This window comes from Daktulosphaira vitifoliae, unplaced genomic scaffold, assembly GCF_025091365.1.
Source record: "Daktulosphaira vitifoliae isolate Bord-2020 unplaced genomic scaffold, ASM2509136v1 Scaffold_1, whole genome shotgun sequence".
In the NCBI taxonomy this organism is placed as follows: domain Eukaryota; kingdom Metazoa; phylum Arthropoda; class Insecta; order Hemiptera; family Phylloxeridae; genus Daktulosphaira; species Daktulosphaira vitifoliae.
The window spans coordinates 49,615,735-49,631,540 of NW_026099572.1; the positions used below are offsets into that span (position 1 = coordinate 49,615,735).

The window sequence follows — 15,806 nt, forward strand, 5'->3', positions numbered from 1 at the left end:
AAAATGTACAGAAATATTTATTATTTACTATTTATATTATTTCGGTAGATCAATTGAATTAATAACCAAAAACATAAATTATTATCTGTAGGGTAAAATTTATCTTGAGAATTTTTTTAAAAAAATCAAAAGGGGCATACATTTCGAAAAAGTAGTTTTTTTGCTTAAAACTTAAAAAAAACTATAAATAAATTAATAAAGATCAAAGAAGCATTTTTTTCTTAAAAGAACATTAAAAAACAAAAATTTTGAAAAATAACAGAACCCCGGTAACTGTATTTTTTGCAAAATTATTGCTATTTGAAAAAAAAACCTTGAATTTTGGAAATAATCAATATCTAAGATACGAGTGATCAAAAAAATTTGAAAAAATTCATGAAGGTGTTTTTTGACGGTATTAAAAACATGAAAAGTTTTCAAAAAAATTGGAGAGGTCGACCTTAAAACCTTTTCTGGTATGGAATGCGCCATATATATAAGGTAATTATATGATATGCAATGGCCCCCCCCAAAAAATTATCCTGAATCCGCGCCTGGTTCTATTTCACAATTAGTTTCATTGTCAAACGTTTTTGAAAAAATGTTAGTACCCAAATTTACATAAAAATTTGACAAAGTAGTTTCAGATAGGTGTACAAGATGATGCTGTGTACACCGATATTATGTAATCATTTGATAGTGTCAATTTGTTTATTCTGGTAAAAAAATTAAAATGTATTGGTATTGGTGGACAAATGCTCAGTTGACTTAACACGTACTTGAATGGTAAAACGCAACATGTTAAGTAATTTTGTCTCGCTGACTATAAATGTTACATCAGGGGTTCCCAAGGTGGGCATTTATCACCCTTCTTATTCATAATTTTTGTGAATTATGTTAAAGATATCTTTAAAATTAGCCACTTCTTATTGTTCGCGGACGACTTAAAACTATATATGCCTAATTAGTCACATGAGGACTGATAATATTACAAGCGGACTTAGATTGCTATTATCAGTGGTGTTCGATGAACGGTTTGAAGGTTAATGCTCAGAATTGATCGCAAATTTCTTTTTCGCGANGGTTAATGCTCAGAATTGATCGCAAATTTCTTTTTCGCGACGTACATCAAATTTACATTTTCATTATAAAATAAACAACTCACAATTCGCTAAATCTAAATCTAAACCCAGATAAAAACCTCAGTTATTCAACTATCAAGTGATCTATTGTCTAATAATCACATAACAATAACGTGTAATTAAGCTTTTCGAATATTCAATTTTGTAAGGCGTAATTGTCAGAATTTAAAAATCCTTATATCCTTAAATTATTATACTCCACTCTAGTCCAACCCAAACTGCAATATGGTTCGGTTATTTGGATTCCTTATTAAACTGTATAAATTAATTAAATTGAACTTGTTCAAATTCGATTTTTGAGAGTATTTGCATTTAAGGCCAACAAAACTATCGTTTCGCTAGAGAAACGACCAAGAGAAAGTTTAGCATTCGGTCGCTTGAAAAAAGAAGAAAATTATACGATATGACTTGGTTATATAAATTACTATATTATTTAATTATTTGTCTTGAATTGTTTAGCCAAATACTTTTAAACGACCCTCAAACCAATATTCGTGTACTAAAAACATTCTATAGACCTACTTATCGTCAAAATTAGTCTATTTGCTTCAATCAACAGAATGTTAATTTCAAACAATTCTATAAATAATTTTCATTTTTTCTATGATAACTTAACCAGGTTAAAATCACTGATGTGATTTGTAATGATATCTTTGAATGTTTTAGAATTAGATAAGCACATGTTATATGTTCAGTAGTAAAATATTTGTATTGTTTTCAAAGCTGTTCGAATATGTATTTATTTTTGTATTTTTACTGTTCCCATTGGTCGTTTATTACCAAATTAATTAATTCAAATCGAAAGAAAATGATAAAGATATAAGTTTTCAGTTAAATATTTATGTATAATGTGAGTTGCCGCTTAGGCTGTTTTAAAAAACCCAATCTAAATGAAAAGGGAAACAAAACTCTGGCGTAAGGCTTAAAATAGGGGCAGTAATAATCAAAAAACAATTTCTAATCAATTTAAAATTGTTTATAATGTAAGAAAAAAGAAAACAACTACATGAATTTACAATAATAATATGAACAATATATTTTAAAAGAGACTTGAACAAAGTTTTTTACTAATTCATACGAAAAACCAATTTAACTTAACCTATATATTTTTACAAAAAGTACATAGATATATTTTTTTGAATAAAACGACCGTCCGACACAGGCCGCTGATAAGACATCCTAACAGCTGATGGCGCACGAACACTATCACCTAACCACACCCATACCGCCAAACACTATCAATCGAAATCTTGCGGTTGGCGCGAACAATTTATTCATATCATATTATACTTGAGTGTATTGAATTAACTATTTTATAGATACAACTGAATATATCAAACAATAATTGTTTTCAAATATTATAATGATTTATAAGCATATTAGTAAAATAATATGATCAATGTAAGTAATAAAAAAATCTCAAAGTCCCTTTTATTAATATTTAGTTTATTTTTAATTTTTATTGAAGTAAAATAATTATTTATAGACATCGATTTCATAATAAAATATATTATATTATTTAACAATCAATGTTAATCATTTAAGGTATTGGCATTTATAAAAAAATGTTTTAGCACAACATCGTATGTGATTATAATATGGCACAGCTTCCGTACATCTTTATATATTCTTTTTGTAATCTTTCTATTAATATTAAAACAAAAATATTAATATTAATAAAACTATGCATTTTTTATCTAATGTGTATTATTTATTATTAAATTGATATTATTTGATTAATAGATTTATTTTTATTACCATACGCCGCTATTTCTTCTAACATTGGTTGAAAATAATTACATCGATCTTTGACTACAACACTATATTTTATTTTTCTTGATTCTAAAACATGTAACATAAAAAAATATTCATTAATTTATTTTATAATCAGAATGACTAAGGTGACAAACTGACAAAGATTAGATTTTTAATACCTTGGTACAAACTAATTAAACGCGAGATACAACAATACCTTTCTCAGTACCGAGTAAAAATACAATTTTTAAACTAAATACTAAAGTAATACACCAATCCTAATTGTTTATTTAATGAAAAGATAATTCCATTACGTTTAGTTTACATTATTACATAACGTAAACATAATTTTAATTAATAAAGTATCAAAAGTATCAAATCTAACTTTAGATTTGAAATAGGCGCAAAAATTGGTTTAGAAAAGTATATTTTGGTCTCTGATAAAAATTCCTTTTAGACCAGTAGTAATTCATAAGTAACAATTTATTTTTTAAAAAAATATTGCATCAAGCTCTTCAATTTTTATGCACGTTTACCATAATAATAATAACTACTTTATAATTTTTTATAATTTCTTCATAAAAATTACTATACTAAATTATTAAACATCAATATCATACTATATATAATTGCTATAATAAATATTTATATATATATATATATTACATTTATATATCATAAAACTTGTAATCAGGATATAAATAAGGAAATAGGAGATTATGTTGCTTTTGGAATAATCTATCAATTAAATAATAATAATTCAATAATCTATCTATTAATTAAACACTATCTACAGATTTGCATCGGAGCGTTTTTTATGATAGTGATTTTAATCACTATCAGATATCATCTATACATTTCCCAACTATGCTACGTCTACACTGTGCTACCGTTTTTCAAAAATATTTTTACATATTATTTTAATTTTTTTCAGATAAAATATGTTTCCTTTAAGAATATAAACAAACTGTACAAAAATAATTTCAATATTTAAAACTGAAATTCATTATTGCTCTTTTTATCACTTGAAATTTATATGAGTAAAATTAATTAAGTAAAGTCTACATGTTAGGAGGCGTTTTTTTCAAATATGCACCGAAGAATTTTACGATTGTAGTTTTAATCATTGTAGATATCATTCAATACTCTTTAAAAAGCTTAACTTCACTTTTCTGGATCTCTACTGTAATTTATTTTTTTATCATAACTCATTAAAATAATGCAGATTGTACGAAAAATTTAAAATAATATATTTTAGAATATTATAATATCATTATTCTCTATTAAATCATTATACATTTAAATACAGATAGTATGAAAACATTTTGAACCATCCCTCAGAAAATGGCTTTTACATTTTACGTTTCTTCATATTTGACTTTAACTTAAGCAAGAGCTTAGGCTTATATCTAAATTTATCAGGCTCAGTCTAAAATTTATGTGTTTATAAATAAATATGATGTTTTGTAATAATGAGTTAAACTGTTGATTCTTCTGAAAAAGCTTAACTACAGTGTAATAGATATTCTGAAGACGTTCTGACGTCACTATCTACTATGACTAATTAATTTATCTAGCTAATTCGTGTAATAATTAGTATTAAAAAGAAACTGTCTATTATTTTTCCAATTTCTTAACCAAATAAAATATAGTAAACCAAAGTCTGACAGAGAACCTTTTTTGTTATTGAACTAACACAACACAACATTGGTACCTTAGCCGTACTTTTGGTACATGGTTAAAAAGTCAATTAAAAAATACACGTTATCAATTTCAAACTTAAATCATAAATTATGTAATTCTTTTCAATATTTAAATTTGTCAAAATATTTTATATTATACTACTTACCAGCTGGTTTGAGGTCATCAACTAGTGTTTCTGAAATATCAATAGAAAATATTTATACTGAATGAAAGAGAGATAGAGTGAAGAGAACCACAAAAGTAGTCGAATAAAATTATAGAAAGTGCTTTGAGTGTGATTGATGTGCTAGAAATTTAACAATGAATACCTTCTATGTTATAAAATTTACTCTTCCCCTTTATATAATTACGTATCTCTACTTCTGCGTTTATCCTTAATTTTTTCTCATTATCTAAAATGGTGATTAATAAAAAATTAATATTTTTTAGGTAAAATATAATAATTAATAATCTTAACAATGATTTTTAAAATATTGGGTATAAAGTAAATAAATAAAACTTTTATACTCATCACTTAAAAATAATATTCAAATTAGTGTTTCCTTTAACAAATATGAACTATTTGAATCATAAATTATGATTCAAATAAAGTATAAGTAATATTCACCAAGGGTAGTTATATTTTCTTCTGTTGCCTCGCCTAAAAAAATTATGTTTTATAATCAATTTAATATTTTTTACCTAGATAAAAGATGCAGTATTTCGGGAACATTTTCAAAAGTTAAGTTGAAAAAGTTGACTTTTGTAAAAAAAACTTGCTATTTTGAATCCCTCATTTCGGGTAAGTAAATTGTCAAAATTAAAAAAAAATTATATCAAATAAAATGAAAATACATAAAATTTTTATTTANGCTATTTTGAATCCCTCATTTCGGGTAAGTAAATTGTCAAAATTAAAAAAAAATTATATCAAATAAAATGAAAATACATAAAAATTTTATTTAAAAAAATTATTTTTATTTGTTAATTTTTGNCAAAATTAAAAAAAAATTATATCAAATAAAATGAAAATACATAAAATTTTTATTTAAAAAAATTATGGTAGATTTTAGAAAAAGAAAAGTGAAAAAAATGTTGAAAAGGACTGATTGTTAAAATTGTAATTTTTTGGAGATTTCCCCCATTTACTAAGAACAAGGGAATTTTTTTAAATTTTTAAGTGCAATGTCTTCAACTAGATACAATTTGTGATCTTTTGATGTATCGTTGAAAGAAAACGGTGGAGTGAGAGCTGAGAAAAAGTAGCAACAGTCATAAAAACAACACATTATAGTAAAATTAATACATTCTGAGCTTTGAATTAAAGCTAAAAACACAAATCATATTTTGTTATGAATATTTTGGAATTTTATAAGTCAATATGTTAGAATTATATTTTTTTCAGAAGGTGCTTGGTAAAAATACAATTTATTTCCTGTATATATTAAAGATTGAAGATTTTTATTTTAAAGTTTTAATAAATGTCAAAATATTGGTTCTAAGTTATATCGTCTAGTCTATTTAAACTAGTAAAATAGATATTTTATCATTAAAAAATATGGTTTGTATCCTTATAAGATGGCCCTAAAAAATATTTAGTCACCTATAAATCAAGAAATAAATTACTATACAGTGCGCCAAAAATTTTTGTTTTTAATTATAAGTTACTCAAAGGAAATATAGTGGTTAATGATATCATTCATTATATTAAACATAATTATAACTTTTATATTAAATTATTATTTTTTTCCAACGCCTATTTCGTATGAAAAAAAGAAACTTATATTATTATACTTACCATATTCTATATTTTCTCGGTCTGAAAAAATATAAAATTAATTCTATACAATACAACATTTATAATAATTAAAATTATTAATACTAATATCATTAAATATATTATTTTTGGATATTTAATTTTAAAATTAAACTTTTGGATTTTACAATTTGTGGTAAAAAAAATCTATTTATTGTTAAGAATATGTTACACAGTGATTAAAATCACTATCATTAGAAACGCTTCGATGCAAATCTACAAATAGTGTTTAATTCTAAGAAATAAGTGGATAATTCAAAAGCAACATGATCTCCTATTTCCTTAACTATATCGTGATTACAATTTTTATGATATATAAATGTAATATATATATAAATATTTATTATAGCACTTAAATTAGTATGAAATTGATATTTGATAATTAGTATTGTAATTTGACGGATAAATTATGAAAATAATACTGTAGTATATTTATTTATTTATGACGTGTATAAAAATTTAAAAGGTATGAATATTGTTCGATCTATTGGACGATCAGGCTGTTAGTATAATATAACATATTATATGTTATATGAATTACTCACTTTTGGGTATCAATTTTGTAATCAGATTATCTAAAAGAAAAATTTAAAACAGTTACTGATAAATAATAAATATTTTGATAAAATTGTTAAAATTAAATACGATATTTTGGCTTAACCTTTTAACTTAAAATGCTTAAATAGTCAGTTATAATTGAAATGTGAAATCTTATTCCTCTTTTTTCCCGTGTTCCCTTCGAACTATTAACGATCGACTATGACAGCACTTACGTTTTATAATAACCTTAAACCATTTCTTTCTCAGGTTTTCCTGTATCTTTTTTATAATTTTGCTGTTTTGTCAGTTTTTTCCTTAAATCATGGCCCAATCATTTCTAACTATCCTCTTCACTTTGAACAATATTGATGCTCTCATCTAATGCACTATTTTTTTATTATATTATGTTCTCCTCAGCTACCTCATTTATGCAACATAACGTTGTTACCTCTGTTCACTTTTTTATTTATAATACAAAGTAATTATCAAAAATCTTGCCTATTTAAAATTATATTAAGAACATTAAATTAAAACTACAAAATATTAAAATATTTAACTCAAAAAGCCACAAAATATTACTAAAAATTCGCGGATACGTATTTTGGGATTAATGCTATTATCTTCAACGCTAAACACATACGACACCCTGATAAAAAAACCTTATATACCTCTAGTAACTTTATCACCTAGTGACATTATCACTAAATATTAAAAAGGTCTATTTCAAGAAGAGGTCAGACAATGTTTCTCTGGTCCGATAATGGCACAAACTTTGTTGGGGCTAAAAAGGAGCTAGGTATTCTGTTCAGCAAGCAAAGTAAAGGATTCTTCATTCCAAAAGAATTAATTAATTAATTAACATTGGTGGCATTTGGGAGACAGGGGTGAAATATCTTAAATACTATCTTAAGGGAACTATAGGAAACCACAATCTGAACTTTGAAGAACTATGCCCGGTATTAACAATTATGCCCATGTTGTCAGACCCAAAAGACTGTCAAGATTTGACACCTGCACATTTTTTGATAGGCAGGCAACTTATATTTGTTCCAAAGCCAGATCTTAGTAATATCACAGAAAGTAAGTTAAAATGATGGAAATTTACTCAAAAGCTAACACAAGGAATATGGAAGCGTTTGAAGACCGATTACCTTTCATCAATTCAGGTAAGATCAAAGTGGCTGTAGTTACCACTTAACATTAAGATAGATTCATTGATAATATTAAAGGATGACAACGAGGACATCCACCTCTCAATAGTCATTAGTGCAGATAGTGAAGGTTCACCCCGATGAAAACGGAACAGTTCGAGTGGTTACTATTATAACCTCAAAAGTCCACGAGATGAAAAGACCCTTGGTGGAAGTTTATCTTTTCTATTTGAAGACAAACAAGGTTGAAGCACACTGCTTTAATGGGAGCGGAATGTTAAGGATCTAACGAATTATGTGCTGTGCTTTATGAATGAAGCCAGCACTTAAACCTAATCCAAGTCACGGCCCAGACTACAATTGTTTTCTTTTTCCTCTCTCTCTGTAAACATTAGGTTAAGTAAAAATTTTTGTAAAATATTAGTGTATGTGTTATCGTTTAGTTTGATGTATTGTTTTTGTATTTGTATTATATATTTTGTTAAGTGTAGTTTGAGCAGATATTTGTAAATTATTGTTCCTAGTTCTTATAATAATATTATTTAGTTTTTATTCTATTATTTAGCTGAGTATAAATTTTTTTGTGTTGTAATAGAGTTTTAGTTGTCGTATCTGGCCAGTGTGCACATACAATTCATCGTTTCTGTAAGTTATTGTAGCAAGTTTTATTTTTATTCATTTTGAGTATTTTTTCTCGCAATTAGGGCAAGGGAATACATTTAAGTCAATGGAATCCTGATATTTGAGTTTGAATGAGCAACTAGTCATTCAGAGAAAGAGATCTAATCAAATCCCCTTAATAATATTCTAGTAATTTCTTAACATTCACAGTTATCAAACTATTAGAGTGGGCATTATAAACACTTGTTGAGTTATACATGTATTACAAAAAGAAAAAACTGAGTTTTAAAATATTATTTAGAAAATATATTTTTACAAATTAATAATTATTATACGAGCGTCAAAAATGGGGTATAATCATTGATGTTGAGTTTTTATATTTTATTTATTGTTATGTTAAATTGTTTAGTGGACATATTCTATTTTAGTTAAATTTTAAATTATTCATTAATTGATAAATTTTATATTATTTATTTAGTTAGCAAATTTAATTTTTGTATAAATTTTACTGATTCTTATTGCAGTTTAGAAAGTCTATTTATGTATATTATTTATTTTTTTTTTTACTATATTGATTGTGTCAAGGTGGCAGTTTGATTTTATTTATTTTAGTGATCCAAAGTGGTCATTTTTGAAATATTAATTTTCAGTTATAATTTTTGTTTTATTTTTAATAAAATATTTCTGTGATAACTGCACATTTAAATTATTTTTACCCGTCGATTAAATTCACATACAAATAAAAAGTACAGGGAGAGTTGCCTTTTTTGTATTTATTAATTAAAAGAGTAGGAGGGGTAAATAATTTTTTTAATTTATCGGAAAAACACATACACGTTCAGATACATTCCGAATATTTCGAACCACAGCAGACAAGAGAAAATGACAGCTTTAAATAGTATGGTTTACAGATTAGTTAATATTCTTATGATTAAAATAGATTTTCATAAAGAACGGAAGTTTATAAGAGAAATAGTTAGATTTAATGAGTATAACGAAGACATAATTTCAAAATTAGTCTGAACACAAAAGTGAAATAAAAAAAGGAGGACAACTAGTACACTTACTAGCATGGAGAAACAAAAAATAATTTTATCACCCATTTTATATTATTCAGGCATCTCAAATGAACTAGGTAGAATTTTTAAGAATTTTAGTATTACTTTAGTAACATCTAAAAGTAATAATTTAAGAGATTTATTAGGAAATCCTAAGAATAAAGAAGAAGAAGGACATTTATAAAATACAATGTAAAATTAGTAATTAATGTTATATAAGAAAAATAAATATAAATATATGGTCAGGTTTAAAAACACTTAAGAAACATTAAAAATCATAAAAATAATTAAAAACGTAAATAATTACAAAGAAAATACTGTAAGCAAGGCAATAGATATGTTTAAAAATAAGAACAATTTAATTAATTGGAATCTTGGTCCATTGAAAAATTAAACTTGTGTATAGTGGCAAAATGTTATATTACTTCAATATTAAAGTCACTAAGGGTATATAAGGGTTTTTTTTTTTTTTTTTGTGGAAGTGTTAGTATGTGTTTAGCGTTAAAATAATAACATTGTTCCCGAAATACGTATTCGCGATTTTCTAGTCATATTTTGTGACTTCTTGAGTAATATTTTTTAGTTTTAAACTAATGTTTTTCATATAATTTTAATTTTAAAAAATATTAAAAATAATTGTTCAATTTGTATTGCCTACTCTACTACGACTTAAAAAACGAACCTTTAACTCGATTAGTATCCGCTTACTAAAATACCGATACTTCTCTGAAATTTATCGACCTACACTTAATATTAGCCTCCGTTGATATGTCTGTTATTTAAAGTAATCTTATTATTTATTTAAATAAATAGTATTAAGCTATGAAAATTCTCACTTGGGTTTTCTATCATTATTCTATTTAACAAAAAAAATCTAACTAAAAAAAAATTTAACATATATTTTAATATACCAAACTATAAATATAATAATTTATTTTATCATAACATGTATTTCGTTATATACAGAGCGTTTTTTTAAGGATAAGTTATACATTATCTCAGAAACTTGGAAATTTTTAATATTTGTAAAGAAAAAATTTATTAGGTTTAAAAAAACTCCTCAAAGTTGTGTAGCTTATCCTTAAGGATTTACATTTAACTTTCTTAGTTAAGATCTTTTTCTAATTTGATAATTCGATAGAAATAAATATTTTGTTCTTATCATAACCGTAAATAGTTAAACATTTTTGGGTGTCTTAAATATAATGTTTTAAAAAACATTTTTATATAATAATAAATGTAATTTTTCAAATTTCATGGCGTGTTAAGAAACTATAGCATATAGTACTCATATTTGTATTATGGTTCTTATAATATTTTTCAACTTTTAACCTTTGTGTCTTAAAAATGTTTAAATATTTGAAATTTAAGTTAAAATCAATTTAATTTAGTTAGTTAAGATTGGAAGTACCAATTATTTGTTTTGATAAGCCATCCATTATTTACTAAGCAGTTATACAGAAAAATTGAACGGTGGACCCGCGATGTATGATTGAAATAAAAGTATATGTGTATTAATAGTGATGAATTAATGATAAAACTTATGTACGATGAAGTCATAAAGTTTTATATTTATAAAAATGACCTTACATGAACTATCTATTGATTCCAGTAAATTATCTGCAAAAAGAAGTTAAATTCGAAAGTATATTAAAATAAAATTAGATAAGTAAGTCATTTTATAGTATACATATTATAAAATAATATATAATACTATAATATACATAATATTTTTCTTCTCTCTTGTCTTTAACCCAACTATTTGGAGTCAGCTATTCATATATTAAGCCTCTATTTAACACGATCTCCCACTTCATCTATACACACACTAGTAGTCTTCATATCATTGCCAATTAAATAATAATTAATTAGTTTTAAATGCGATTTACTTGTCCATTTAATTGAATGAGCCATTTCTAAAAAATATTTGCAATATAGAAATTTTATATACGAGGAATGTTCAAAAAGTAAAGTAGAGTAAATTTTTCAGTGAAGTATTTTCTACTGCGACCTTTAAAATAATAATATGTGTATTGTGTTTTATTTTATTATATTTGATTTGACAATTTTTTATACCTATGACGGTATTATATTTAAAGTCTCCTCCCCAACACCGGCACCCACGAGCGACCACTGATATATATATATATATATGTGTGTATTATATGAGGTAAATTTCAAAGGTTTATTTAAATATTGTAAATACTAATTATATTTGAACACCCTCTTGAAAAATGTTAAAAATCAGCCACTGATAATTTTCCCAGAGGCCCAAAATCTCTAATGCTACCATCAGTCTATCTTCAGTTTTAGATTATGTTTAGTTATAAATAATCTTATGAGATAAAATAGTTAATTATGAGACTAAATAAATTCAAAGATAATCTAAGGAATAAAAAATAAATTACATATATATTATTTCACTTAAACACTTTAATATTTAAGTAATATACAAAAATATCGATGGTTTAAATATATGTCAGAAAAAACTTTTTGAATATAATGCTAAAAGTTTTAATTACAAATTTTTTAATGTAAATTGTTTTTAAGTTTAATTTCCACTAAAAGAATAAATTTTTTATTTAAAGGTTTCGTTTGTAATTTTTTGCAGTTATTATTAGAATTGTTTTTATACCTGATAGATCTGAGTCGTCAAAATGAACTTTTGCATTAATTTTTAAAACGAATACACAAAAGACAATAATTGTGAGCTTAGTAAATGATATCATTTTATTATAATACAAATCTAAAAAAATCATAACATTTTAATTAATTATAAGATTTATTAAATATAAGTTTTCTCTATAAAACAAAAAATATTTACCAATACAATTAATATCTGTAATGCTAAAAATTATATTAATTATGGAAATAATTACAAATAATCTTAGCTTTTATACAATATACATTTTTAATGGTTTTGTTTCTACAAACTTAGCTATATTTAAACAGTTGTTATAAATGTAGTATTATTTAATATTATATTAACGTTTCATGTTTTCTACTTAAATTGAGCTCAAATATCTACCAGTAATTTATTGATTTTTTGAAGCCTAATGTTTGTATGTTCTATTGTAAACAAAAACCGATGTCTTAGCGTATTTATAGAATACACTACATAAATTACAATTTTATCGATTATTACTAATCGAAAGTCGATTACGTTGGGTAATCATAAAATAAACTTAGTACATTTATAAAAAAAATTTAATATTTATACGATGCCATATTTTAATTACGGCAACTCAATATAGTAGAGAAAAAATTTCCTAATTAAAAGAAGTACCAATTCCTAACATAGCTTTAATTTTAAGAGCATCTGACAAAAATAAAATATTTGACATCCTGACAAAAAAAATTAAATTGCTTCGCTTAGAATATTCCTTTGACAAGTTATCATCATCATCTCCTTGCCTCTATCCCAACTATTTGGGTTCAGCTCTACCTTGCCATTTGACAGATTTTTACACCAGCGCCGACCTGACCCCAACTCATTATGGCTGAAGAAGCCAATATAGGGGCAATGTGTTACTGTTAAAGTTCCCGTATGGTTATCCATTGTAAAATCAACAGCAAACAGCACAGTTGACATATCAGCTCCAAGGCGGCGATAGAAACCTGTATAACCTGAAAAATCTTATATTTTTCAATAAAAATAATTTTCTTATAATTTTAAAAGAAACAAAGTATTTCTGAAACTTTTAAAACAAATTAATTTTTTTAAGTAATTCGACATATATTTTTTTCATTGCTATCTTTTTCGAGAAAAAAAATTGTTGAGTTAATAAGATATTGATTGTGATGCAATTTTAAATCCATTTCGGCAATTAATATTTTAACATCACCCATAGAGTGACTGTACAGTTTTATTAATATATTAATTTGGTAATAAAAAAGGTTTATATTTGATATTTGTGATATATATATTCATACAATTATTAATTCTCTGATATTTTTTATGAATTTTATCAGTTAGATTATTTATGATACGAATTCGAGAAAATTTATTTTTAGCATAATATAATTTTATAAATTTACTTTTATTAATATTAAATAGTACAAGAAAGCTCCTTGGTATTAACTATTGGAATGAAGAAAGTATACTACGAGAATAAAAAAGCATTCAGTACCAGAGGTGTACGACTGCAAGGGCCTCGTGCCTCCTGTGGCCTCAACAGTTAGCAAAGTCGAGCAATAACCTTTGGTTCACTTTCGATTTACTTTGAAAAATCGGGGCCCCGGGGTGAAATTTATAAGTATGACCTGAAATACATTTTATAATTTATAACTATCAAAAACTTATTATTAAATTTTACTTAAAAGTAGTTGTAACCTTTGGCATGACGATAACATAACAATTATGTCGATAGCGCGCAATTGAATGTGTCACCATTCAACAGCCCAAACGTTTACACAATCCCTATGAGCAAAGAAATATTTTTCAAATATAAATGAAACATGATATCATTGTTTTTTGTTATGTATTGTAAAAAAATATTTTTTTCTTATTTTTTAAACATGAGCAACAAACATTTTAAATAATTTAAATATTTATAATATAACATTTCATTCATGAGATGAAATATATTGCAATAGTACATTTATTAGTTCAATTAATTAATTATTATAATTAGCAAACATATATATTAGTGTAAAAAATAGTATACGTGCAATTGTACGTGTCAAAATTTTTTGAACCCCTGGTAAAAACATAATCAGTGTTAACCCGTTATCATTACGACACAATATTTTGCGCGTGTTGGTAATGTAGTTTAAATATTTAATGCCCATTGACAGTCACCTTTTGTGCTGTTACTGTATTTTAATATTTTGCACTTAAATTATTGTACTGGTCCAATATTATATGATTTATATAAATATCAATACATTGTTCCTTTGCTAGTTTTTTCAAGGACCAACATTATTGCAAAAGCAGGCTATTTTGTTCGAGTATTTGAAGTGGAAAAATTAACACTTCATTAGATTTTCAATATGTTTCTAAACTGGCGAATATTTAGTAAGAAAAGCCTAATTAAACAACACTAATACATTATGAAATACCTAAAATAATGAAAATAATGTGAACATTATAATACCAAATAAAAATGTGTTGATTTATCCAAATATTTCATAAAAGTATAAAAAAGAAAGAAATATAAAATTTTTTATTTAATTTATGTATCATCTTATACATATTGTTAAGAACTAAAGATTTTTATTCGTTTACTTCTTTAGATGAGTTTTATAATAAATCATAGACAAATATTTAGTAGGCTTATCGACTGTTTTATTTAAATAATTTTGATAGAAAATATGAATAAAATAAATATGCAACTGTTTTTCACTTTATAAATTAATTTTATTGAAAAAAAACTTGTCATACAGTTAATTAAATTTAGTTTAAGAATTTTAGCAGAATAAATAACAACTGGTAATCAGCATTATTATCACACTTTGATTTGATCAAAAACGATTTAATGTTTGAAAATTCCAATCACTTTGATAATATTAATAATCGACGTATTTATAAATTTAAAATTAAACATAATTAATAATTCGTGTTAAAAAGTATTATGTGTATTTTATAATGTTATAACTAATTAGCTAAGTTCAACGCAAACTATTGTATAACTGAAAAATGAAAATTTATTTTATTGCAATAAATTATAACATTCAAAATAAATAGTTAATTTCAATTATAAGGAACGTTAGGATTGCAAGTTTTCAATTATTTATATTAATTGAAAATTTATCAATTTCTGTATATCAGAAAACCAACGACGATTGTCATATCAAATATCTTATTTTTTTAAATTAACAAAGGCTATGTTTTGACTAGAAATACCAATAAATAAATACTGTTATTTCTCTTTATCAAATTTTTAAGTTCATTTAGAGATGCTCAATCAAGCGTAGATCATTTTCATAAAAAAAGTTGCATACTTAAAACTAGTATTCAGCACGAAAATATTTCGTTTTCTCTGACCTTTTTTCATATATTATAATGTTTGATATTGTAAAAAACACAAAAATTCATACTTTCACAGACTTTAAAATGCTA

General features: G+C 24.6%; 1 protein-coding gene across 2 annotated transcripts; it reads right to left on the bottom strand.

Moving 5' to 3' along the window:
• Nucleotides 1-2,532: 2,532 nt before the first annotated feature.
• On the bottom strand, nt 2,533-12,690 carry LOC126895708 (uncharacterized). Of its 2 annotated transcripts, XM_050667894.1 has the most exons (12): nt 12,570-12,689; nt 12,381-12,491; nt 11,635-11,661; nt 11,336-11,365; nt 10,582-10,623; nt 6,921-6,950; nt 6,358-6,378; nt 5,188-5,220; nt 4,889-4,972; nt 4,726-4,755; nt 2,880-2,963; nt 2,534-2,765 (listed from the first exon to the last, which is right to left on the bottom strand). In XM_050667894.1, exons 2-12 carry the CDS (start codon nt 12,472-12,474, stop codon nt 2,713-2,715), a joined length of 528 nt encoding a protein of 175 aa, XP_050523851.1. In that variant the 5' UTR covers nt 12,475-12,491; nt 12,570-12,689; the 3' UTR covers nt 2,534-2,712. The 2 variants fall into 2 exon arrangements, with proteins under 2 accessions (XP_050523852.1, XP_050523851.1); XM_050667895.1 differs by lacking the exon at nt 10,582-10,623 and having other exon boundaries at nt 2,533-2,765; nt 12,570-12,690.
• Between the last annotated feature and the right edge of the window lie 3,116 nt (nt 12,691-15,806).

Excerpts from the sequence above, each read along its gene's own strand:
- LOC126895708 (XM_050667894.1), bottom strand. The coding sequence starts at position 12,474 with ATGATATCATTTACTAAGCTCACAATTATTGTCTTTTGTGTATTCGTT. Across the intron at positions 6,951-10,581 it reads AATAATGATAGAAAACCCAA|ATAATCTGATTACAAAATTG; the intron begins GTGAGAATTTTC and ends TTTTTCTTTTAG. Across the intron at positions 6,379-6,920 it reads TACAAAATTGATACCCAAAA|ACCGAGAAAATATAGAATAT; the intron begins GTGAGTAATTCA and ends ATATTTTTTCAG.